The 27,310-nt window shown below is 37.6% G+C and overlaps 2 protein-coding genes across 2 annotated transcripts in view; one reads left to right on the top strand and one right to left on the bottom strand.

Annotated features, from left to right (window-relative positions):
* The first annotated feature begins 1,225 nt into the window (after positions 1–1,225).
* Positions 1,226–4,064, top strand: IFT70B (intraflagellar transport 70B). Its single transcript, XM_082841169.1, has one exon. The coding sequence runs from the start codon at positions 1,582–1,584 to the stop codon at positions 3,577–3,579; it is 1,998 nt and encodes a 665-aa protein (XP_082697295.1). The 5' UTR covers positions 1,226–1,581; the 3' UTR covers positions 3,580–4,064.
* An 8,477-nt stretch (positions 4,065–12,541) lies between these two features.
* The window catches only part of AGPS (alkylglycerone phosphate synthase), a 137,417-nt gene continuing 122,648 nt past the window's right edge, over positions 12,542–27,310 (bottom strand). The window contains exon 20 of the mRNA XM_082841178.1: positions 12,542–16,361. Within this exon, the coding sequence (XP_082697304.1) occupies positions 16,240–16,361 (122 nt within the window). The 3' untranslated portion in view covers positions 12,542–16,239. The remainder of the gene's footprint in view (positions 16,362–27,310) is intronic.

Below are 27,310 nucleotides of genomic sequence, written 5' to 3'. Positions count from 1 at the left end.
ATATATGTAATAATATTACATATATTTATAATCTTGAAAACTGCACACATACTACTACCTCACTGGGATAAGCCAGTTTTGTCTTTTGCTATCTTGTCTGCTTCTCTAATTCTTGACTGAAAAATTGTATTCATTTCCCCCAAATTCTGTAGTCTCCAGATCAGTCTAAACAATGGGTATTTTTTCTAATTAGTGATCCAATATATTTTTGTAGGATAATTAAGTCCCTAGTTTTTCACTGCCCCAAATGGGCACTATTAAATTCAAAAGAATTTATACAAAAATAGCCCCCAAGGTAGTACCATGGAATCTAGAGCATCTATTCCAAATACATGACAAAGGAACAAAAGAAAATACAGAATGGTTTCTTGTACAGTCCAGCAAATTTCCACAGAGATCTTCAAACTAAGAATCTGAAGGGAAAAAAAATTAAAGTGTAGGAAAAGTTTCTTTTTATTTTAACTGAAGGAAAAGCCACTGTTTATCAGCATAACGATATCCAAAAACATTATTAAAGCCTGACAAGTACAGGCTGGATGTCTGTCTCTCTCTCTCTCACACACACACACACACACACACACACACATCAGAGACTAAGTAGGTTGGAGAGGTAAAAGAGTAACAGTACATAGAAAAAGGAACACTTTGGGTCGTGCTTCCTCCTCCCCTCCACCCTTCTTGGAAAACACGAGGTCATGGATTTCTCCAATGTTTCTACCTCGTAGTGAAACTTGGAGGATCAAGGCAGTATGTAGGGCCAAGTTTAAACGCTAATATGAACTCAGTAATATTTGTAGTTTTGGAAAATGGCGGTACGGTGAGATGCAGAGGCGCTTGGAACTAAAGCCAAACTTCTCCAAATACCAGATAAAATCCAAAGCACTCTTTCCTGCTGTCAACTGGAAACGACAGAATAAGAACTCCTGGTCGCTGTACTATTTTGTTCTTAGAAAGTGTGCCCTTGGAGCGGCTCAAAGAAGCTCTACTCTAATTCTGGGAGAATACGAAGCTGACATTCATTCCTCTTTACCCATTCCCGTCTCTTTCACTAAAATAACGTGGAACGACAATATTTGTATGCATTGCACAGTGCATAAGGCTCAAAAACGGAAGGGACTTCGGACCATAAACCTTCCTCCCCAGCGCCAGGGAACGAGGTGACACAACAATCCTTATTTACCATACGAAGGGAAGGCGACGGCGCGACCTCACCCGAAGGTCCGTGCGGCAGAGACTACGCCTCCCAGCATGCAGCACGGCCACGTCCTGACGCCGGCGCCATCGGACCGGTGCATGCCGGGAAGTAGAGTTTTTCCGTCTCTGAACGGCCCAGAGACGTTTCTTCTCCCCTCTAACGCCGCTCACACTCTGCAGTCTTCAGAGGCCAGGTCAGTAATAGGCACACTCATATTCGTGATTGTTTTAAATCCCAGGTTGGTCGTTCTGCTGCAAAGTAACTTTGGGAGCACGCAAAAAAAAAAAAAAAAAAAGGCCCACAAAACCCTCAACATTCTTTGCAGACCTACGTTTCCGGTTGGCTTGTTGCCGTGGTAACGAGCACGCACAACCACGGCAGCGGTTATGGCACGGCTGGGCGGTGCGCAGATCCCCGACGGGGAGTTCACCGCGGTCGTGTACCGGCTCATCCGGGATGCCCGCTACGCCGAGGCCGTGCAGCTGCTGGGCGGAGAGCTCCAGCGGAGCCCGAGAAGCCGCGCCGGCCTGTCGCTGCTGGGCTACTGCTACTACCGCCTGCAGGAGTTCGCGCTGGCCGCCGAGTGCTATGAGCAGCTGGGTCAGCTGCACCCGGAGCTGGAGCAGTACCGCCTGTACCAGGCCCAGGCCCTATACAAGGCCTGCCTTTACCCAGAGGCCACCCGCGTCGCCTTCCTCCTCCTGGACAACCCCGCCTACCACCACGGGGTCCTCCGTCTCCAAGCCGCGATCAAGTACAGCGAGGGCGATCTGCCCGGGGCCAGGAGCCTGGTGGAGCAGCTACTGAGTGAGGAAGGAGGAGAAGACAGCGGGGGCGAGAACGAGCTCGATGGCCAGGTCAACCTGGGCTGTTTGCTCTACAAGGAGGGACATTATGAAGCCGCGTGTTCCAAGTTCTCTGCTGCCTTGCAGGCTTCGGGCTACCGGCCTGACCTTTCCTACAACCTGGCTTTGGCCTATTACAGCAGCCGGCACTACGCCCCGGCGCTGAAGCATATCGCCGACATTATTGAGCGTGGCATCCGCCAGCACCCAGAGCTGGGTGTGGGCATGACCACTGAGGGCATTGATGTTCGAAGTGTTGGCAACACCTTAGTCCTTCACCAGACCGCTCTGGTGGAAGCCTTCAACCTCAAGGCCGCCATAGAATACCAACTGAGAAACTATGAGGCAGCCCAGGAAGCCCTCACGGATATGCCTCCGAGGGCAGAGGAAGAGTTAGACCCTGTGACCCTGCACAACCAGGCGCTAATGAACATGGATGCCAGGCCTACAGAAGGGTTTGAGAAGCTACAGTTTTTGCTCCAACAGAATCCCTTTCCCCCAGAGACCTTTGGCAACCTGTTGCTGCTCTACTGTAAATATGAGTATTTTGACCTGGCAGCAGATGTCCTGGCAGAGAATGCCCATTTGACTTACAAGTTCCTCACACCCTATCTCTATGACTTCTTGGATGCCACGATCACTTGCCAGACAGCTCCTGAAGAGGCTTTCATTAAGCTTGATGGGCTAGCAGGGATGCTGACTGAACAGCTCCGGAAACTCACCATACAAGTGCAGGAAGCAAGACACAACAGAGATGATGAAGCTGTCAAAAAGGCAGTGAATGAATATGATGACACCCTTGAGAAGTATATTCCTGTGCTGATGGCCCAGGCCAAAATCTACTGGAACCTTGAAAATTATCCAATGGTGGAAAAGATCTTCCGCAAATCTGTGGAATTCTGTAATGATCATGATGTGTGGAAGCTGAATGTGGCTCATGTTCTGTTCATGCAGGAAAACAAATACACAGAAGCCATAGGTTTTTATGAGCCCATAGTCAAGAAGCATTATGACAACATCCTGAATGTCAGTGCTATTGTGCTGGCTAACCTGTGTGTTTCATATATTATGACAAGTCAAAACGAAGAAGCCGAGGAGTTGATGAGGAAGATTGAAAAGGAGGAAGAGCAGCTCTCCTATGAGGACCCAGATAAGAAAATCTACCATCTCTGCATTGTGAATTTGGTGATAGGGACGCTCTATTGTGCCAAAGGAAATTATGACTTTGGTATTTCTCGGGTTATCAAAAGCTTGGAACCTTATAATAAAAAACTGGGAACTGATACCTGGTATTACGCCAAAAGATGCTTCCTGTCATTACTAGAAAACATGTCAAAACACACCATCATGCTTCGTGACAGTGTTATTCAAGAATGTGTCCAGTTTCTAGAACACTGTGAACTTTATGGCAGGAACATACCTGCTGTTATTGAACAACCCCTGGAAGAAGAAAGAATGCATATCGGAAAGAATACAGTCACTTATGAATCCAGACAACTAAAAGCTTTGATTTATGAGATTATAGGTTGGAATATGTAGTAATGTCTGACAGTGGCCTTATCATAATGGCTTTACATCTGTTTTTCACTCTTTTATCTGTATTTAGCTATTGGCCTCTAGATTTATTACATGTTGAACTTCGTACACTTTAAAATTATAAAAATAACTAATATTTTGTTTTTAAAATCTTCACAAAGTAAAATATAAGAACTTTGACACCTAGAAAGACTTATGAAAAATTCAAAACTGCATGGGGACACTATTTCTATTAGAAATTGTTAGCACCTATGTTCCATCTCCTTTGTTATCATTTGTACTTTGTGCATTTTGAAAGTCCCCTGCACAAGGATTATGTTATCCAGGGACTTGGCACTATCAGGCCCAGAACTCAGTAGTTAAGGTATAGGATTTCTAGGCTTTTAATAAGAACCTCAGGGATTGTGTCCTATTCTCACAGCCTACCCTCATTATTATATTAATTTTAATGCATACATATTAGATAGCCCTTAGGGTGTTTTGTCAGGGTTTTTCAATATAAATGTAATGCTTTATGTAACCAAAATACGTTATAAATGTTTGGTGTTTTTTTTTTTTCAAACATTCAAGAGTCACTGGGAGATCTTATACCCTTAACAAAATTATGGTGCTGTGGTTTAGAGACAATAAACAATTGTCAAAGCAAGAATTTTACATGGTTTTCTTTGGTTCCGTTTGTTAATAATTTGAATACATGAACAAGATATATTTACTGTTTTTTCATAACTGTGCTCTTATTTAACAATGAGGAATAGCAGAGGTATCGTGAGAACTGTTTTCTTAATTCCTACCTTTGTGTTTGCAATTTAGGATATGTTAATGCTGGAGTTGTTCCTGTGTGGTGGCCTCTCAGGTAAGGAAAAATCTAGACTATTCCCATGATCCCACCAAACTTCTCTCCCACCTCCATCACAGATGAAAAGGTCAATTCTGAAACCTCATCTGGTAGATTCATAACGCTAGGCCATGCCCACAACCCTTCCAATGAAAACCCCACTCATTCTGCTTAGGCATTTTTATTTTCTGAACCATACAAGAGCTTTACTATTTGTTTCCCCACCCCTTTTCTCTCCATAAATCAACCCCAACTCGACCTGACTTAGAGAAAAACAAAGTAGCTTGAATTATATGAAATTGCTGATTTTGGAAGTGTTTGAACTACAAAACTAGCATTTTTTTATGGTTCAATCTAATAGCATTCTACTGAAAGATAGTGAACCCCTGCCATGATGAGATGATGATTTCTTTCCTTCAAGGAGAAATCACTTAGCCACATAGGTACCCAGACAGGGACTCACATAGGTACTCAGCATAAATCCTCTGTAGCATGACCTCCTGGGTGCTCAAATTCTATTAGATCTATCAGAAAATGTGGCTTATTATGAAGTCCAATGGTTTTGAATTTATAGCACTTTTCATCTAATTATGTAAGCTGATACCATTTACCGCTGACGTTTGAGCCCACACTGGGAGGACAATCAGTGTTTAATGACCTCTTCAGTGCATCCCTTAGCACAATTCCATCACTGGGAAATGTTCTTTAACAACTTTTGTACTAAAAGTATTGCTGCTGCTTTGTGCAGTAGCTCTGTGCACTCTCAATCTTCATAGCCCCTTAAGATTTGGAAAGTAAATGAACTGAAATCTTATTTTTTAACAGCCATGTTAAAAAAAAGTTTTTTGCACATTTCCTCTTTTTTTCTTTAAAAAAAAAAAGCATAAAATGTAAGTAATGTTAACCACCCAAAAGCAAATGTTTTCCAGATTCCCTTTTGCCAATAGCCCAGCCTTTATTCAACCACACTTTATTTACCCAGGTGCTGTGTGTTTGTGGTTTGCATGTATGTGTAATTTAGCTTTTCAGAATATAAAAAGCTTTTCAGAACAGTTTTTAACCCCTTGCTGCTGGGCAGTTGGGATTTCCTGGTTAGTAATGCATCAGGAAATCCTGACTGCTCCTACCACTGAGTAAAGGAATAAAGGTCAATCGTGGTGGCATTTGTCCCCTTCCTTACACTGGCTCTCCAGAGAGGCACCCACCAGGATTTATAGATTGCTCCCTGGCAACAGCAAAGACTCATGAACCAAGCCTACAAAACTGGCCAGCCATCAGAGCCCTGGAGGAGACTGGGGAAGGGTCTAACTCCCCAGGCACTTACTGTTCTTTATTTTTAGGATATACTTCTTTTAAACTCACCTTCAAAGTACTCACCTCTGCTTATTGATACTAATAGGCAAGTGACTTTATGATGACTCCACATTGCCATTTGAATGAAGGCTTTCATCCCTAAAGCTCTGATGAAAAGCTTTGTTCTATGCTCCTAGAACTTCATGTACTCAGTGCTAAAAGCACTTTTCTTGACAAAAAAAGATTTCCCTATATTTCTCAAGCCTTTGCTCCTTCAAGATTTCTTCATAATATCTGCAGAGTGTATTTTAAAAAGATCAAATATTAAATCCATTATTCCATAACCTTAGTCAACCCATCTCCACACAAATGTTCAGAATATACCCATGTGTTTGTTGTACCCAAGTAGTTATTTCCATTTTCTCAGACATAAACAAAAACTTATTCTGTGCAGAACAACCAAGCAGACTCATTTGATCAGTGACATGACATGCCTACAAAAGGATTCATATTTCTCATGGCAGCCCCTCTTTGAATTTGCCCTCAGCTGTGGCACGGATATTGACACTAATGTCATCTGTGAAGGTCAGGTGTAGAGTGGCTAACTCTGACCCATTCATGAGAAGCAGACAACTGGGAATTGGGAAAACTGTGGGGATGGCAGAGATCATCGAGCAATGAGACAGCTGTAATCATAGAAGATGACACTCCCTCCCAAAGGGGTGATAGAGGAACATAGAGGTATGGCCTCTCAGACCTCAGAGGAGCACCTCAGGTGGAATCCAAACAGAATTGTCAGTGATAGGTTTGGCCTGAGGTTAGAACAATTTGTGTGTTTGTTGAGGGCTATGGGGTAGATGCCCAAGTAAATAAGCTTCTAGTGAGATAAGAAAGGGCAAATGAGAAAAAAAATTTTTTTTTTTAAAGAAAGGGCAAATGGCTTGGAGGGGAAGTGTTAAGAGAGTAACTTTCTGACCCTTCTGCCCTATAATCCTTGCTTGGGCTCATTTCCACACTGGCATTCGGAGGGTTAGCAGTGCTGGAAGCCTGTTCAGGTAAGCAGAATATGGCTATCTATACTAACTGATTTTAAAAGGATAACATCACCAAACACAAACCTTTCATTTCTGGTGAACATCAGCATTTTTAAATACAATCTTTGGTCTTATGTTCCTTTGTCTTTTTTTTTTAATGACTATTGGTGATCTGGAAACATCTGGGAGGTTGTGCTTTCCTGAGGGTATTCTCTGCCACACTGAGCAGCTTCCTACCAATGGTGTGACTTGCAGCTCACTATCCACCACTCACTAACTGCCTCTTATCCCCTGCTGACCTACCACTGGGACTAATGTGACATTTGGGGGTTTCGTTTCCACTTATTGGGCTATATACCCTTAGTATTAGTTAAACAGCACATTTTGTAATGTGCCAGTAACTCTGGGTTCTTGGTTGTCCAACCACATAATCACCATGACTGTAACCATCAAGCTCTATACTTATACCTTCATTCTAATTATAAAATATATGCAACTTTTTGAGTACCCTAATCCTTCAGCAGCAACCTTAATTCTTAAATTAGCAGTTTTAAGGAACTGTGACTTTCCAAAGAACCTAGATTGGTCTTAGATTATAATAAAACATTTCTTTAATCTTAAATAGTCTTCAGTTTCTAGTCTCTCTACAGGAATATGTATAACTTATAGTAACAGGTTACTCTTACATTTTTAAGTACAGCTCAAAGGAATACAATATTAAAGTTATAAAAATGCAAAGTTATTAAGTCCATCAAACACAGCACTTCCTTTCATGAGTTTCATATTAAATCTATAAAGGCATCAATGCAGGGATTACACATTTACAGAGCACGACAGCATCTGGGACAGAAGGCTTCCTGGTATTTCTATGGCATGTAGTCATGAAGACAGCTGTTTCCCCTCTGTACTTGTGCCCTTCTGTGGAGGGCAATGACTAACAATCTACTTTAAAAAGCAGAAATTCTGTATACATCAGACTTACTACCCAGCACAAGCAGCCTAGAGCAGTGAAGCAGCCAGCACAGAGACTGGATTTTGTCAGACCTGGCTCCATCTCCTGGCAATGCCACTTCCCAGCTACTAACAGTGTGTGTTATTCAACGTCGCTAAATCTCAGTTATTTCACCGGAAAAAAGGGGACGATACCATACATTTCACAGGGTTGTTGTGATAACAATTAGAACTTCTAGTCTAGGGTTAAGTGCCCAGCAGTGTCTGGCTAATAATGGTTAAATTAAAAAATAAATTATTAATGCTATAATCAATTCTAGGGTAGTGTTTGGCAAAAATACAGAGACTCATCAGAATCACTGAGACTGACTTAGAAGGGAGCTCAGAGTTTTTCATTTTACAAAAGATATTAGGCCCAAATAGGAAAAGTGACTAGTAGTTTGGTAGAGAAAAATGGAGCACCTGCAAAATTTCCAGAATAGAACCCTTTTCACTGTGTTCTTAGACTCAGAACTCCACCTTCTCCTAAGTTATTTTACAGCTTTACAGTGACAAATTTCAGTCATTTAAAAAAATTATCTTTCCAGATCTAATGTGGACACAATGAGGTACAAAGGATGTGACAGAACTATGCAAGAATGGATTTAGAGGTTGTCCATCAGTCAACACTACGCCCAGTCAACAGATCACATCAGAAAGTGCAGCACAAGATGAGTTTATGAGTATATTGAAAAAGAAAGAGACATGCCCCTGAAGGCAAACACAGGCAGAAGTAAATGTGATGGCAGTTAAAGACTTCATTTGTTTTTCTGATAGGGTAGCACAGGAAATCGGAGCAGCAAGCTTTAGCAAAGGATTTCAGTCTGGCAGCTGGCAATGTTAAATCCAAGTAGACGTCATTTGTATGTTTAATGTTTGTCTGGCATAAACGCTGATTCATTGAAAAAAGGCCTATTTGTTGACAAAATGTAAAAATATGAGGTGAACACAAGAGCATGTCAAGTGGAAATGTGCGCTAGCTGAACCCTGAATGCTCTTTCCTGGATGTGTTATTAGGCAGGCCCTTGTTGTGTGTTGCAGATGCCTGCCATTACTTGGTTGAGAATCCAGACAGTACATGTCTCAATTCTATTGATGTCCCAAATCTGGATGGGACAAAAAATACTCTGGGTAAGAGTCAAGATTCTAAAATTTTGAAAATCTGGAACTAAATACAGTAAGATACAAATTTTAGTAAGAATAAATACAAGTAGTGAGGCTTTAAAAAAGTCAGCCTCAGGGATTCATCTCCAAAATATACAAAATAGCTCATGCAGCTCAATATCAAAAAAAACAAATAACCCAATCAAAAAATGGGGGGGAAGATCTAAATAGACATTTCTCCAAAGAAGACCTACAGATGGCCAAAAAACACATTAAAAGATGCTCAACATCACTAATTATCAGAGAAATGCAAATCAAAACTACAATGAGGTATCACCTCACACTGGTCAGAATGGCTGTCATCAAAAAATCTACAAACAATAAACGCTGGAGAGGGTGTAGAGAAAAGGGAACCCTCTTGCACTGTTGGTGGGAATGTAAATTGATACAGCCACTATGGAGAACAGCATGGAGGTCCCTTAAAAAACTAAAAACAGAACTACCGTATGACCCAGCAATGCCACTCCTGGGCATATACCCAGAGAAAACCGTAATTCAAAAAGATACATGCAACCCAATGTTCATTGCAGGACTATTTACAAGAGCCAGGACATGGAAGCAACCTAAATGTCCATCCACAGAGGAATGGATAAAGAAGATGTGGTACGTACATACAATGGAATATTACTCAGCCATAAAAAGGAACAAAACACTGCAATTTGCAGAGACGTGGATAGACCCAGAAACTGTCATACAGAGTGAAGAAAGAGAAAAACAAAATATCATATAATATCGCTTATATGTGGAATCTAGAGAAATGGTACAGATGAACTTATTTGCAAAGCAGAAATAGAGACACAGATGTAGAGAACAAATTTATGAATACCAAGGCGAGGGGGGAAGCTGGGGGTGGGATGAATTGGGAGACTGGGATTGACATATATACCTACTATGTATAAAATAGATAACTAATGAGAACCTACTGTTTAGTACAGGGAACTCTACTCAATGCTTTGTGGTGACCTAAATGGGAAGGAAATCTAAAAAACAGGGGATATATGTATATGTATAACTGATTCACCTTGCTGTACAACAGAAACTAATACAACATTGTAAAGCAACTATACTCCAATAAAAATATAAAATAAAAAATCAGCCTCCATGGAGATGTGGACAAAATGGCACATGCAGAAAAGACAAACTGTTAAATTCAAGTTCAGTGTGAGATGACAGTGCAATGTCCACTGTCCACCAAAAATGCAAGAGTGACTAAAGAATATTGGAGTAAGGAATAAGGGAATCATTGGTCCTATTCTGGAACATTCAGAACTCGACACCTCACTTTAAGAACATCAAAAGGGCACATATGGAGAGAGATTAGGATGATGAAGGGTCTAGAACTGACAGGAGCAACAGGTGACTGAAGAAGATCTGGGGGAATGTGAGCTGTCTTTAAATGCCTGCAGAGCTGCCCTTCAACAGAGCAACTGGGCAATTCTTCATGACTACACAAGACAGAAGTTACGTTAATGGATAGAAGGGGGAAACAGATTTCAGTCTTATAAGTAAAAACCTCTTAATACCAGAAGATTTCAGAAACTGGGAAAAGCCTTGCTGGAAAAGCAGTAAATTCCCATGTGGTCACAGCACATGTTCAGAAAAACTGGTGATCTATTTGTGGTCTGAGGGGTAGGATGGTCAGATACCAATTGTGTTTGGGAAAAAGATGAGATGATTTCTAAGGTTCATTCAGTCTGAGCCTTATATGAGCCCGGCAGAAAACTGCTTTCTTTAACTAACTATAACTAACTTATCATATAAGAGCTAAACTCTTAGTATGGCAAGTTATTATTTAAACGTGTCAAGTAAGACTGTTCGACAGGTCCAATCTTCAGTTATTTCAGAGCCCAGACAACTACAACCTTCCCTCCAGTGTGGGAGCCACAGGCAGGGACAAAATCAGTATCTGTGCACTTGTCATTCACTACTAGAGAGGCTACTTACGGGAACAGACTGTAAAGATTAGATGGAATCAACATGAAAAAATGCAACAATTTCCGTAACAATGAATGGTTTTGGTATTGTTTTATTTTTTTCCCAGCACATCTTAAAAATCACACATGGGCATTTGCTTATAGAACAGTACATTCTAGGAAAAGCAGTAAAAGGAGATCCAAACATACACTGAAAGCACAGTATATAGACTATGTGTTGAGCCCTTTGGAAAACAGTATGGCTCAGTCTGAACTGACAAAGCTATGCTGGACTCCCTTAAGAATTTTCCTTCCCACTACATATCCACTTTTAAGACTATTAATGTAAAGAGAAGAATTGTTTGTATGCATTAGTTACAGCAGTATAATGGCTTACATACAAGTGCTTACCCACATGTAGTTCCCAAAAGATGACTACAGTACTGGCAGGAATATGCACTGCCTTAGAGGAAGACTCAGGATAAGATATTATTCAAGTCAAGTTGTATCAGAGCCAAAGTATTTCACAGGCTTAGCGAAAAAGGACAAAAATTTAAAAATATAACCTACACATATTTCTCAGAAGATTTATCATTGTTCAGAAACAGAAATATTCATTATTCTGAAGGCACCATCACACACAAAAAGGACTGACCCCCAACATAAGGAATAGGAACCCACCCCCCTCCCCTCCTCCAGGCTCTGCTCCTCAGGGAGCTGTGTGAGCAAACACCCAAAACATGTAGGGGGTGTCTCCAGGACCGAGTATGCCACATCCACCAACCCACACCTTAGGGCTACTAAGTTGGGACACAAGGAATGAAAATGCAAGAAAGAAAGTACATGTAAATCCCACTGACTGAATAGGTGTATGTGAGAGTACAGGTCCACCACACAATTAGTTAAATATGCTAGAATAGGTGATTGAAACCAACACTGTGGAAAGGATCTTCTGTGTTTCCACACACAACTACTTCATTCCTGACGCGTTCTTGAAGAGGAATAGCCTTGAACTGCTACACAAGCTCTGGCCTTAAAGACTTATCCTCTCCCACTCATTTTAAATAATGGCTATTTCATGGAAAAAAAAAAATCCCAACAAGGCACTGTGAGCTTTTGGGGACATTCTTTAAATAGCTCAAAAAATAATTATTTAGAGAAACTTTATACCAGCACAAGCATTTCATGTCCTTTTTGGATATGTGAACAAGATTGCTTTAGGGGTTAAACAACATGTTTCATAGAGTGCTTACAAAAAACACTGCCAACAATAAGATGCCTTAAAAACATGTATATATGCTGCTTAGAAATCCACACTAAAATCTTTTTTTTCCTTCTCTCTCTCTCTCTCTCTTTCTGATTTGGAAGTTCAGAGTCTTTGAAAAATGCTCTTAATGATACTTAATGTGTTATTTTTGTTCCTTGTGGAAAAAAAAAGTATAAAATAATCTCCTTTGGGAACCAAAAAAGAAACCTTTTCATGTTCACAGAACTAAAGTTACTTAATTCTGTGATGGTTCTTTGGCTTCAGTGGTCCTTACTCACGTTTGTTAAGGAATTCTTGTGGTTAGGAGAGCACAAGAGCGCTCATTCTTTGAGGATCTTCCAAGGTTCAAATGGGAATGCTTCAGGTTCACAGGAGACTAAACACCTCCTAGGAATATAACATTGATTTAAAATAATTAGAGAGTAATAAAACCTAGCCAACAATATATTCATCTATAAATCCAAAAGGATTTAGTTATATTTAGGTTGTACTTGATAATGCTTCATCAATAAAATTATAAAAATTAATTTTGTTTTCAAATCAGAGGAAATATGAAGATGAAAAACTAAAATCAAAAGACAAACCCAGACGCAAACAGAAGAATGAACAGCTTCACACCCCCTCTGAAGAAAAAAATCTCTTAAACCCAGGTCCATTTTATTAATAATATAAGTTTCTATAATCTGTTGACATTACAGGTAGTTTTTACAGTTAAATTTCACACTAAAGACAAACACTGTTTGCTTTAGGGAGCAGAAAGCTGAGTAACTTACATCCTTCATGTTACACACTGTATTTCAATAGTTTAAAACAATCTTTTACACCTTCTGGATTTCCGCATCAATGTACTATATGAAATTAATGAGGATTAAATGTATATATTGACAGGTGGCTCATTTGGGAACGTGAAGCCTTGAGCAAAGGCAAGCTTTCATAAAGCCAAAGGTGATTCTGGATTCTTCAATCCTATCCTGGCACTTGTTATTTTCGGCTTTTCTCCCACCACGAGCTAAACCCTAATTAAAATCGAACTCGCCAAAGATTAAGTGGTAGCAAAAAGCTATTAAAGCTGTCCTTAACTCCTGTCCCAGTGCTTCTTAAAATGTAGATATGCTTTCCACCTTGGCTGCTTCAAGCACCAGCATGTGCAGTTTGTGCATCAATGCATAATAAATGTTTGTGTTCTACGTTTACATAAAATACATGTTCGACCAAACTCAGCCCATTTGAACAGCCAAGGTTACAGACTTCAGCTTGGGACCACAGGGCTTGTCTGATCAGCTATAGTTAAGAAGTTGCAGCTATAAAAGAATATGACAATGGAAAACCTCTGAAGCCAACATGCAAAAGTCATTTTCAAAACTGCAAGCTAGGACTCAGCTGTTACTAAGAGAATATTCTGAAAAAGAGGTTTTCTTGCAACAATCTGTATCTGGTTTAATACACACAATGATGGAAGTTCATCCTTCACTGCGTTTTTGTTTTCCAAAATACATCAACACAGCTCTGTATACTAGAATGCTTCCAGCTTCATAAACAGCTTTTAAGTAACAGTACTATAGTATGTAAGCATTTAGGAAGAAAACTCCCAATTCCTCAAGAGAGGAAAGAATTTAATCTTTGTGGTAAAATGCTGGGCACAATAAACATGTGGCTTCTGCAATTCTTACTAAACTAAAAAAGCTCACGTTACTTAGCATAACACTAATAAACTCACTTATACACTGTAAAGTGCACCAAACATTAAGGCAGCTGTTTCTCTAGGGGTCAATAAAGCCTGTTCATACTGACTCTAGTATTCAATGCCATTTCTCACTAGCAGCAAGTTCCCATTCCCACTAAAATGTCAACCCAAATGTGACATCATCAAATAAAATATTAGAAATATGACTAATTTAAGAAAGACAAATCGGTGTTATGCAGTTATGCAGCTGAGGCACCTCTCAGAGGTGGATGCGTGGAAGCAGGGAAAGCCTTTCTGATTTACTAAATCAGAGTGAAACAGTACTGATGAGTGTTTATGTGTTTCAAAATGATCCCTGTAGAAATGATCCTAACTACAAAATGTAGTCATCACTACAAAATCAAGGTTGGAGAGTCATGCATGCATGGAAGAAAACAAACGCATAAATCACTAATTTCCATAAGGTTCATGTAGAATAGTGAACAATTTCAGGTGTTACATTTCCGAATTCTGAGGTTATTGAAATCTGAACTCCCTAGGAAAGAATGTTATAACAATCACGTGCAAAGGAATTGATCTGCTTATGAATCTGTAAGTTTTATTTTTAAAAAATTACTCAGAAACATGTATACACTCCAGTGAGATATTAGTATCGTAATAAATTTTACATTTTGATCACCAATTAGAGAAATTACTTTCATGAATAGATGCATTTCATAAAGCTGAGATTTTTATAATTTGAGAAGCAAGTGTAATTTCCTCATCAAGTATCTAACTATTTCAAATATCAAGGGCTTGAAGCAAAGATCTGCTGGAAATTTTATAATTAAAAATAAATCACCAATGAAGAGAGGCAGCTTCTAATAAATAAATATTTAGTTTTTGTTGTTAAACTAATATTTCATTTTGATTTGCTTACAGATTTTATTAGTTTGAGGCCAATTTTATTTGTTAAAAATTATTTATCATTTTGAAGTCTTAAAAATATCATTTTGTGAATCAATTTTAGATTTTCTGGTTAAGGCTACTTCAGATATAAAAGGTATCAAACTGCCCAAAAACACTTTGGAGCTGTTGCTACATAGACAGACAGTGTGTCCTTTTAAAGGATAGTCTGCATTCTGACTCATATTAGCTGATCAAATATTAATTCTAAAAAAATTATCAAAAGTTAAGTACTACATTAAGAAAAGAATCTGTCTCAAAATGTGAACCATGAACCTTGACAGACAGTGATTCAAAGTAATCATTTCATTTATTTTAATATCCAGGTTTGAATGTAAAAATGTTCACTAAATGTGGTTAACGTTCTCCCTATTGTTTAAGAAATACGATATTTCAAACTTTTGATTATGGTATGTGTAATACATTATATTTTTTAATTTAGGTTAAACCAGTAATTCAAAAAAGGCATTAAACCATTATTAAAAACTAAATTGAAACTTTACTTTTATATGGAAATTTATCATGTTGTTTGGGTTAATTTTTTTTAAGAAGGTTTTTTGTCATTGAAACTGTTGAGGTTTTCAAATTCAGTAGCTGAATGATGACTGTGTTTCTTTAGCCAAAACAGTTCTTTGAACTGGAGACATTCAGTGTAAGAAGTCTTCCCTCTTCTGCTCCTGTTGTAGCTTCTTCTGCATCTCAGCAACAAGAATGTGAAATGAGAAACATTAGAACTCTAAGTTGAATAAAGACATTCCTTTCATGGTAAACCTGTTCTTCACATACAATGAGTGATAAGTCAGCTTTTCTTATAAAACATATTATGAATGAATTAGGATATAACAATATGTTATCTCAGTGATACAAATACAACTCATACCTCAATAGAAACAGAAACATGGAGAACAAAAACATGTCCCCTGACAGAATAAAGCATACTAATGATTTAAGGTTTTACAACTGTATACTAATTTCAAAGAAAAATGTAGGCCAAGCACCTTACAGAACTGAAGGCTTCCTAAATAAGAGGTTGCCTATATTCTTTCATGGGTATTCTCCCTTAATGACCTATTCACACTAGAATGCACTCTTAAAAAAACATACATGTATATCACTCCTCAGTGGAATCCTTCCCTAGATAGCTGCTTCCCAGAAACGTTCTTTTAAAAAAGAGGCTAGAGAAACAATAGATGACACCAAAATCTGGCTTTGTTCCTAAGAAGAAGCATCAATACAAAACAGCTGGCAGCATCTTCTTCTGAAATTAACCACTGGCAGCCTTGTGCTGCCTGACTGAAATTTGAAATGACAACCAGTTGGCTGTAAACTGATACACCTACAATGAGAGAGATTTAGGAATACCATCTGTCAATCCATAGATGTAGAAACAAAACAAACTACAGAATGAAACAAACTTATTTTAAACCAACAAACAAAGGTAGCTGAAATAAAGTCCATGATATATCTGATTACTGGTATAACCATAGTTAAAAGACTTAAAAAAAAAAGTGACATTTTTCTTAACAACAGTAATGGATTTATAAAAGGTTTCTGTTTCCAAAGATGTTATTGGGGTCCACATATTCCTTGACAGACTTCAGCATCCCAAAGCCGACATCAGAGATACTTTCCTTTAGCCACTGCTTCCGTAACTTGCCCACTGGAAAAACAAAATCAAAAATGCTTCAGTATACACTATGATGCTGGGAACCAATCAATCTTATGACCATGAATGAACAAACACTGTGTGATAAATGCTTTTATTCAAAAATGAGAAATGTTTTGCTGTATTTGATTTATTGAGCCCACCAGACTATCAAGCTCATTAAGCTCAGTGTACTCCCAGGGGAGCCTGTGCTCCACAGTGTCTCCTTTCTTTGTAAACTGTAAAATGGAGATGAAGGGAGCCTGCACTGAGATTATGGCCCATTTTACAAATAACAAAATGAGAAAAACATGCATTTCAAAAGAACCCGCCTCCTGTCTTTACCAGAACATGCCAAAGTTTCAGAGAAAATAAAGTTAACTAAAGAAAACATATCCAGATGAATTTGCTGGGTATACTACAGCAAAAATTGACAAGCTATATATCCATAAAATATTTTGAGAACAAAAGCTTTTAAAAAATTGAGAAAATCTGAACTTTGGGCTTAAGAAAAAAATCTGGTTATGAGCTTTCCATTTGCATTTTCTTTTCATATGACTTTAAAATAAATTTGCATGTTCAAATAATTGTTATTTTCTTCCTATTATTTTTCCAGAATTAGAGTTATTTTAGGCACTAAATAAATCAAACACCTAAACCATTTTAAATTTAATTATCTGCTTTTATACACTGTATCATGTTCCCCTTCTTTGTTTCTAAGTCTTGCTAATTTATTCTGAGAATAACGAATATAATCGTTAGCAGCATAAATTATATTTTAAAAGGCATTCAATGAAAATGTAACCTTTTCTAAGCAGAACTTTTATAAGAAAGGATATGTACTTAATCTATAAAAGAATTCTGAAATGTCAATTTGCTTTGGCATTAAAAAGCAAAGCAGGATGCTGATTTATCTATGGGAAAATGGATAAATCTTATTTGCGGGTAGGATTATTTGTGGTTAGTACTTTTCAAATGTATTGTAATAATTGAATTCAAATGGTCATTTTCCACAAATGTTCATTAATGATCCAAAGTCATCAGCAGCGATTTAATTGGCCAACTAAAATGGGAAGCCTTCTTTCATTAAAGTATTCAGCCTGTCATTCTAAAATGCACTCTCATTTATCAAGCTTCAGTGATCCACCACAGCATCTCCCTTTTGGAAAACTTAAATACCATTTTAAGCTCAACTCAAACCGTCTTTTGTGTCCAGTGCTCCAGGAAACCACCAGTTGTCATTAAAATAATAAATAGCATGACATTCTCAAAAAGCAAAATATTTCTGCTTGGCTTCTAGAAATAAAGAAGCATTGCTGGTATTAAGATGAGGAAAAATGCTCTACAGCAGGAAAAAGAAATCTTAAATTCAAAAGAAAAATTCTGTTTAAAAGAGCTCTAAAACCAGAAGCCGAACAGTACGAACTGCTATTCATGCAATCTCTACCGCCTAAAAGATGTTCTACCAGGTCCTCCTACTATCTCCCTAAGGGACAACTCGCCACAATGCCTCAGCCTTAGTTTTCTCATATGCAAAGGGATTAGAAGCTACCGAATCTTTTCACTCCAAATATCCTACGATTTTTGCACTTAGAAAAAGTTACAAATCAGTTATTTCCAGATTTGCTCCAAGGTATTAAAAGAAAAAAAAAAAACTACTCTGTGAATGGTAGAAGTGGCATTATTATAAGCTACCAGCACTGAGGCAACTCAAGAGAGTGGGATAAAAAGCAGTCAATGCCAGTCTCCACTGTTATCTGTAATATAGTTTCACTGAATGTGTCCTGTGGTTATGGATGTAATTGTCCTGAAAAGACTGCAAACAACTGCTCCGACAAGATGGAGCACATTAGAACCTCAGCAGGATGCCCAACAGCTAGCTCGTCTGCCTCGTTTTACACCTCTAGTAATAATCCAATTCCACAAGGAGCTGAACCATCCTCTGAGAAGCCACCCAACAGCCACTGCATATTTAATGAAGTCGCTCACCAAGCGCTGGAAAACAGAAGGTGCTTGAAGTGCATCATTAGTTCTGTCAGAAGGATAATTTACACATCTATCTTGTCAAATTTTCTATGGTTTATACTTTTACAATAATCAATCTAACATACATTTGATTAGTGAACTAGAAAGTTAAAAAAATAAAAGGCAGTACAGGCAGCATAGCTGTGGCCCCTCAAAAACATATCTGATAAAATAATTTAACCCCTTGATGGCCTGATGGCAAAGGTCTGTAAGCTTCTTCTGTTAGTGATAACAGAATTTGAACTGAGGTCAGAAATCACAATTTATGCAATTAAAGGGACTAGAAATCTTTTTGGATTTGCTTAACAATTTAAGTCAACTACATTACAGGATAAATGTACACAGAGAAAAGAGAGTTTAAGTAAAAACGCTTAATAAGCGTTTATAATACGAGATTATTGGAAATAGTCTTCATAAAATTCTAGAGAACCTTCTCTGGCTGCCTCAGATGAATTGATAAATTAAAAAAGCAACAATGAAACATCGAAGGCCCTAATCCCAAAGATGGGATCATACTTCAAAGTAGAAGACTTTTATTCTAGAGTTAAACAAGAACAATAATAATGCCATTTGTACAATCTTTATTTGCACTGCTAGGCATTTTAGAAATTAGCTTATTATACTGATCTGGACATGTGTAACACACGTGTGTGCACAACTATATAGTAGCTGCTTACATATCTGTAGACTCATTTTCAGAAAAGGAAGCATGCCATACTAAAGGGGAGAATGGATGAATGAAAACAGCAAATAACAGGTGGCCAAAGACTACTTCAACATTCCTTGTATGTACAGTTATCCATGAAAAGTCATGTGTACCTTCATACCACATGAAGCTTATTCCTCTTTCCAGACCTGGATTACCTGATGTGGGGTATTCATGACTACTGACTCAGCTACACTCCTGTGACCTCTGATCCTCTAGAAGTGTAAACCTAGCTTGAGAGCCAACACTAGAGCTACAAAAAGCCAAATCCACCATTTCTGAAAATAAGAAAGAGATCCCGTATTCCATAATTCTCATTTTTTTCTACATATTCAATGCTCAAAATACTTAAGCCAGGTATTTAAGAGTCTTAGATGTATTTTTAAAGGTACAAAAATCATAGGCCAGCCAAATACAGAAAACTAATGGAGGAAATTCTTTGTCTGCTTAAATTAAAAGTGGAGTTCACTTTTTTACGATTTAATTTCTTATACTGTATATACAGACAGAATAAAATAAGTATTTTGTGTTTTTTCCATAATATACAGTACATTTAAAAATTATACTTTGGGGACTTCCCTGGCGGTCCAGTGGTTAAGACTTCGCCTTCCAACGCAGGGGGTGTGGTTTGATCCCTGGTTGGGCAACTAACATCCCACATGCCTTGCGGCCAAAAAGCCAAAACATAAAACAGAAGCAATAGTGTAACGAATTCAATAAAGACTTAAAAAATGGTCCACATCAAAAAAAAAATCTTAAAAAAAAATTATACTTTGAAACAGAGAAAATAGAAGCTTTTTGAAATCACAGGCTCAACAGTTCCCTTTGGATGCTAACAGCTCCAAGAAATAATATATTTTGTGGGAAGATCAACAGCAAAGAATGAACAGACATGTATATAAGAGGGATGGGTAATGGGAGTCTTGTGTGTGGAAAATGTGAACATGTTGGCCAGCCTAGCCACCAAAAATTATCTGGAACTAATCTTTGTGGTCTAAGGGACTGAAGACTTAGCAGAAACTACCTAATAATCTCATCTTAAAAGGGACACATCTAGGGTCTGCTAGCCAGAGTTCTTTTTAGCTAAATTAAAAACTCTCTGAATTATGAATTTGATTACAAGGCTGAAAAGACTTATTATACACTTATTTAAAAAACAAATCATGGGCTTCCCTGGTGGCACAGTGGTTAAGAATCCGCCTGCCAATGCAGGGGACATGGATTTGAGCCCTGGTCCGGGAAGATCCCACATGCCACGGAGCAGCTAAGCCTGTGCACCACAACTACTAAGGCTGTGCTCTAGAGCCTGTGCTCTGCACCAAGAGAAGCCACTGCAATGAGAAGCCTGCACACTGCAAGGAAGAGTAGCCCCCACTCACTGCAACTAGAGAAAGCCCGCACACAACAACGAAGACCCAACTCAGCTACAAATAAAAATAAATAAAATAAATTTATAAAAAAAATTAAAAACAAATTATGAAATGGGCTGTACGTTTAGAAGATTACTGAAGCTGAAGCTCAGAAGGAGAATTTAGCCAAAGTTAAAAGCACCTAACCGTTATTGAAATAACAGTGTTTTGAAAGTTCTACTTTGGGCATCCTGGATACCTTTTTAACACTATTCTACAGGTCAGATTTAAAAAAGAAAATCTAGATTTAGCTTCTTGTATGAGTGATCTGAGCACTGACTTTGTATTTCAAGATTTAATTAATCCAACTAAACTACTGGTGGATTATCTAAGGAACTAGCGCTAAAGGGACACCAACCTCCTGTCAGATGAGGTTCTGGCCCCGTGCAACTTGATCTGTACTGATGAGATAAGAGAAGGACAATGGACAATTTCTACTCTTTCTGGTATCTGGTGATCTGACTATGATGATGTTTCTTTGGGAGGGAGTGGCGTGGGGTAGAACGTTCAACCTGAAAAGAGGGTTTAGTTGTCCATCTGTTTGTGCTATAAGGCACTTGTGTGTGGGGCAGAGCATTCAACCTGCAAAGAGGATTTAGTTGTCCGTCGGTTTGTGCTCTAAGGCATCTGTGTGTGTGTGTGTTTGGCTTTGGTGGAGGTACATGCTGAAGCCAACAGGTTTCCAGCTGAGGGATGTGAATACCCAGCTTTTCAAGACACATGAGATGGGACTATGACTACCGCGGAGTCTAATTTAACGCTTAGTGGATACTTAAAGTCACGTTTGATTTATTAAGTCATCTGACATATTTTCTACTACTAATGAAACTTCTGACATCAAGATGAAAGATTCATAGATAATTAAAATCTGGTATTATAAGATTTTTCTCTTATTAAATATTTTTATATGTCAGTTTTCTTTAGGCTAAGGTTTTATCTGTGCAGTTTATATAGCAGCTCTAAGATCTTACAGATCCTTGAATAGGTCTTTAGAGATGATGAAATAGAAAAAGAAGCCTGAATTATCAAGGTAATAACAGATCACAAGAGCTGGATTCAATCTGTCTTCAGAACACAATCAAGCGCTAATTCTGCTAACATCCCCAAAAGATGGCTTGACACGCTCAAAGTTTAAACCAAGTGGCAATTAATGCCTATACAACAGAGCTGAAAGCAAGTAAATGGCCAAATAACATGAAATAGATAAGGACAGTCAACATGATATGCCCCTTGAAGACTAGGGCCATGTTTTATTCATTTTTGTAGTCCTGTTGCATAATATAGTGTATGCCACACAGTAAGAATTCAAAAAATGTTAGTTAAAAAATAAATGTTGAACCACAGTTATCTGTAAGCCATTTTAGATAAGATGTAGGGATGCAAATATCCAGGGAAAGGCAATCTGGGTTTCCTTAATTTCCTTTGGTTTTATCTGCCTTGCATTCCCTATATTCTGACATTATTTCTTGGATATACTCAGAGCTATTCTGTATTAGCTAAGATAGGAGAAGGTATGTCACAGAACCTAACTCTCTTTTCCTTCAAATCTCTAGGAGCCTTTGGACTATATCAATAGCTCTCAACAGAGGCAATTCTGCACCCTAAGGGACACTAAGCAATGTATAGAGAAGTTTTTGGTTGTCATAACTGGGGCGATGTTACCAGCATCTAGTGGGCAGGGGCCAGGGATGCTGCTAAACATACTACAATGCACAGGACGGCCCCCACACAAAGAATCTAGTCAAAAATGTCAACAGTGACAAGACCAAGAAATCTCGGACTATATGTTTACAAAGGTCTGTCTCCTAGGAGCCCGAACAATTTCCATAAAAGCAACATATCTTCACTGCTACAACCAACTCGATTAGCAGTGAATGGCTTTTACTATAGCAAGGTGACCTTGTTCTAAATTTGAGGCTACTGACCAAACTGAAAGAAATTCTGGAAAAAGTGGTAGACAGAAGTTATACTCTGAGAAAACCTACCATTAATGACAAATGCTAGTTTATTTCAGAACTTAACTCCTAAAGACTTGAATCTAATATCTACTGAAAAAAACTTTTAAGCCGTATTTGTGGGCCATTTTCCCAGCCAATGTGTGAAAATATATATGTAATAAAGCTTCACAGCACTGTCTGGTAGAACTTCCTGTGTCGATAGAAATGTTCTGTATCTGCAGTATTTAACACAGTAGCCCCTAGCCACATGTGGATATCAAGCACTTGAAAGGTGGCTGCTGCAAATGAGGAAGTACATTTTTATTTCATTTTAATTAATTTAAATTTAAATAGCCACAAGTACTCTAGTGGTTTGTATGTTAGACACCAAGGACAGAACATTAAAAATTAACTTTACCTAAAGTTACTTTTAACAGATCTTACACTTGAAAATATCTATTAGGATTAACTGTCTGCTAATCACCTGAAACTGACTATAAAAAGTTAATTATTCTCTAACAATATAATAATGTAGTAGAGGTATTCTGAGACTAACATCTAGCACTTAGAAGAGTCTTGGTCATAAAATTGCTAGGGAGAAAAAGTTCTCTTTAGAGGTCCAAAGAGAAGTGGTATTATCCAAGCCACCTACTCTCTCCTAGTGGCTGAGAAAATACACCTGAAGCTGGAAGTTACTACAGGTATATATAGCACAAGGTAAGAGATGGCAAACACAACGTTGTCCCTGCCCTTTGTCTGGGACTGGGCATCTATAATTGCAAGGGTAGGAAGGAGCAGGGAACAATACATTCTTACAACAGATTTTCTGTCAGCTCTCAAATCTGTTCATCCTATGACATAGCTGAAATAGTTAAATGCTCAATTACATCATGGATTAAATTGGCTTTTACAGTCTGGTCTTAGAATCTCACTATGTACAACATTGCTTCAGTGGAAAAATATTATAATCAACTTTAAGTTTTGTGAGAAAAAGCCAATAACAAAGAAGAAACTGAAGGAAAAAAAGTTAAGAGTAAAACAAACTTTCTGCTACCTTATGGTAATCTGATAAAGATTCAATATTGGAAAGGCTATACTCATCTGGTAGCTATCAAAAGACCAAAATCACAACCAGCATATTGACACTGATATAGTCAAGATACAGAACATATCCGTCCCCACAAGGATTCTTGTGTTGCCTATTTATAGTCATCCCCACCCCACACCTAACTCCTGGAAACCACCAATCTGTTCTCTATTTCTCTAATTTTGTCATTTCAAATATGTTGTAGAAATACTATCACACAGAATGCAACCTTTCAGAATTGGCTTTTTTTCACTCAGCATAATTTCCTGGAGATTCATCCAAGTTGCTGCATGCGTTAATGGTTCATTTCCCCTTACCGCTGAGTCGTATTCCATGGTATAGACGTACCACAGTTTCTTTAGCCATTTAATGGTTGAAGGACATCTGAGCTTACTCCAGTTTGGGACTACTATGAGTAAATCTGCTCTGAATATACATATACAGGTTTATGTTTTCAATTCTCTGGTATAAATGCCCAAGAGTATAATTGTTGGGTTGAATGGTAGTTACATGTTTGATTTTATAAGAAACTGCCAACTGTTTTTACAGAATGACTGTACCACATTATGTTCCAACCAGTAATGTATGATTGATCTAATTTCTCTACATCCTTGCCAGCATGATACTGCCACTATTTTTTTATTTTAGCTTTCTGATAGGTGGATAGTGGTTTCTCTTGTGGTTTTAATTTGCATTTCCCTAATGGTTATTGATGTTGAACATCTTTTCATGTAATTATTTGTCATTTGTGTATCCTCTTCAGTGAAATGATTCTTCATGTCTTTTGCCCAGTTTCTAATTGAATTGTTTGTATTTTACTATTGAGTTTTGAGAGTTCTTTATCTATTACAGATATAGGTCTTTTATTGGATATGTGGTTTGCACATATTTTCTCTTACTCTGTAGCCTAACTTTTCATCGTCTTAACAGTCTTTCACAGAGCAAACATTTTTAATTTTGATGAGATCCAATTTATCAATTTTTCCTGTAATGGATTGTACTCTGGGGGAACAGTCTGAGAACTCTTTGCCCAACTCTAGATCTTGAATATTTTCTCTTGTTTTTTTCCTAAAAGTTTTATTATTTTATGTTTTACATTTAAGTATATTATCTGTGTTGAGTTAATTTTGGCGTAAGGTTCAGATCAAGGTTCTTTTTTTTTTTTTTTTTTTTTTTTTTAACCTATCAATGTCCAATTGTTCCAGCACCATTTGGTGAAAAAGCTATATACCTCCTCCACTGGACTGCTTTATACCTTTGTCAAAATTGGTTGGACATATTCGTGTGGGTCTATTTCTGAGCTCTCTATTCTGTTCCATTGATCAATATGTCACTCCTCCAATACCACACAGTCTTGATGACTGTATATTATAAGTCTTGAAATCAGGTAAATTGATTCCTATGACTCTGTTCTTTTTTCAGAATTGTTTTAGCCATCTAGTTCCTTTGCCTTACCATATAAATTTGAGAATAATCTTTTCTATATCTACTAAAAATCTTTCTGAAATTTTGAAAGCAATTGTATTAAATAGGTAGATCAATCTAGGGAGAATTGACATCTTTATACCATGTCGTTTTCTACCAATCCATGAACACATCTCTCCATTTATTTAGGTCTTTGATTTTTTTCATCAGCTTTCTGTTATTTTCAGAACACAGATCCTGTATATATTTTATTAGATTTATGCATAGGAATGTACATATTTTGTTAATTTAAATGTTTAATTTGGAGCATATGTAAATGGTACTTGCATTTTAAATCTCAGTTTCTATATGCTTGTTGTTAATATATAGAAATGCAATTGATCTTGGTGTGTGCTCTTGTATTCTGCAATCTTGCTGATCTTGTTCTAGTAGATTTTTTGGGGTGGGGGGCAGATTTTCTACACAGACAATCATGTCATCTATAAACAGCAATAGTTTCATTCATCCTTTCCAATCTGTATGTCTTTTATTTCACACTATAGGTTTTTAACAAAGTTGATCTTTTGCTCATTATTTCGAGTAGTCTCTTTTTACTTTTAAAGTTCCTCATACTATTGGATTATGTTAAGACCACAAAATCTGTTAAGAGCAGCTACCCCATAATTATTCTCTGAACAATAGGAAATAATTTTGGTTAGATAAAGACATCAATATTTAAACTAAGACTGGTTATATTTAATCAAGGTTTTTTACTTCCTGACAAGGCCTTAGGTATAATTTTAGCAAATGAACAACTTAAAAACTTAAGTCGTAAATTGAAATTTAAATATATGGCTGACATAAACGCTGCTGTTTAAACTGACCAGCTCGTCAGTTACAAAAACAAGCACTATGAAGATTAAGTTAAGCAGGCTTTATATTTCCTATAGCCTCCAGTTCCAGACTACATCTGTTTTCTTTGATACACAAAACCAGAGTTAAAATAGCTCCATTTATCACAGCATGATTGTAGGCAGACAAACCAGCCTGTCTGTTTCCAGATAGTGAAAGCAACTGTTATTAATCACAATTACAGGCCAAACCCTCTAAGAGAAACTGCATCAATACTCTCCCAACCCCCAGCCCTTCTACTTTTGAACTCAAAAATGGTACTGAGAATGTCATGATACTGCCTGAAGGTCAGTAACTAAAGATGCTCCTATGAGGTTGCCTTGAGTTTTAAGTTCAGGATGCAAATTAAGGAAAATCTTTTCTACACATATAAAAAGCAATCTTTTGAGAGCTCTATTATTAACTTTAGAAGGATAATTAAACCCATTCTATTTAAAATTTATATGGAAAGATTTCTGCTTTATGAAACTATACTGAATAGCACAGGATATTTGAAATTTACAAATTAGATGATTAACTTTAAGCAGAGAAGCATGTATGAAAATAGACATTTTCTATAGCAAATTTTGTTGCCAATTATGCTGCTCTTTCATACAGATTGTAACAGAACCTCCTATAGGGTGAGACTAACTGCAGGTTATAGATGAAAATATTAAGACAATTGTTGAATTATATTCCTTGAATATATGGGTTTTTTTCAAATAAACTATAACCCTTTCTTCAATGGTTAGAGTAGGGGGTTAAGAATACAAACCAGAGTTTCACTTGGTGCTGTCTACTGCTTTTATTTTTTTAGAAGACTACTGTTTCTTAAGCACCTACTATATGCAGGACACTTCTGATGCTTTACATACATTATCACACTTAAGTGTTACAATAATCTGAGGTAGGTACTATTCCCATTTTGCAGATGAGAAAACTGCAGCTCAGAGAAGTTATTTCCCTAAGGTCACACAGGTAGTTAAGTACAGAGCCAAGAGTCAAATACAGATTTGATTCCAAAGCCTATGTTTTTTCCCCTCTGTTTGTAAGCCTCTCAAACTTGCATTTGTTTTAAGATAAAGGCTTAAATGGAATCTTACATATATAATACATCTACGGAAGAACACTAAAATGGCTGGTGTTGGGCAGTTGTAGTGAAAGGCACATTATTTTACCCTACTTTTCCACTGAATAACTGACTCTGCTAATACACATTCTCAGAAATATTATGGAATAAACTGAGCCTTTTCATGATTAAACATGACCCTATATTCAAACAAGGCCTGATTATTAAACATTTGAAGCTAAATTAGCAAGGAGACTAATGCCATTCTAACATGAAAGATTCAGAGATGTCTGAGAATTTGCAAAATTGCCCCAAATTCTGTGAGCGCTTGGGCACTTAACTACACACGTAACATATTCATTGAGCATCTACTTCTATGTAGAACAGCCAGTCACTGTTCTAGGGACTGGGGAACACAGTGACGGACAAAATACAG

Source organism: Leucopleurus acutus (genome assembly GCF_964270905.1).
Source record: "Leucopleurus acutus genome assembly, chromosome: 6".
Lineage (NCBI taxonomy): Eukaryota > Metazoa > Chordata > Mammalia > Artiodactyla > Delphinidae > Leucopleurus > Leucopleurus acutus.
The sequence above is the reverse complement of the archived record's forward strand: the minus strand, read 5'-3'. Positions and strand labels throughout refer to the sequence as shown.

Coding starts and splice junctions, on each gene's coding strand:
- IFT70B (XM_082841169.1), top strand. CDS start 1,582: ATGGCACGGCTGGGCGGTGCGCAGATCCCCGACGGGGAGTTCACCGCG.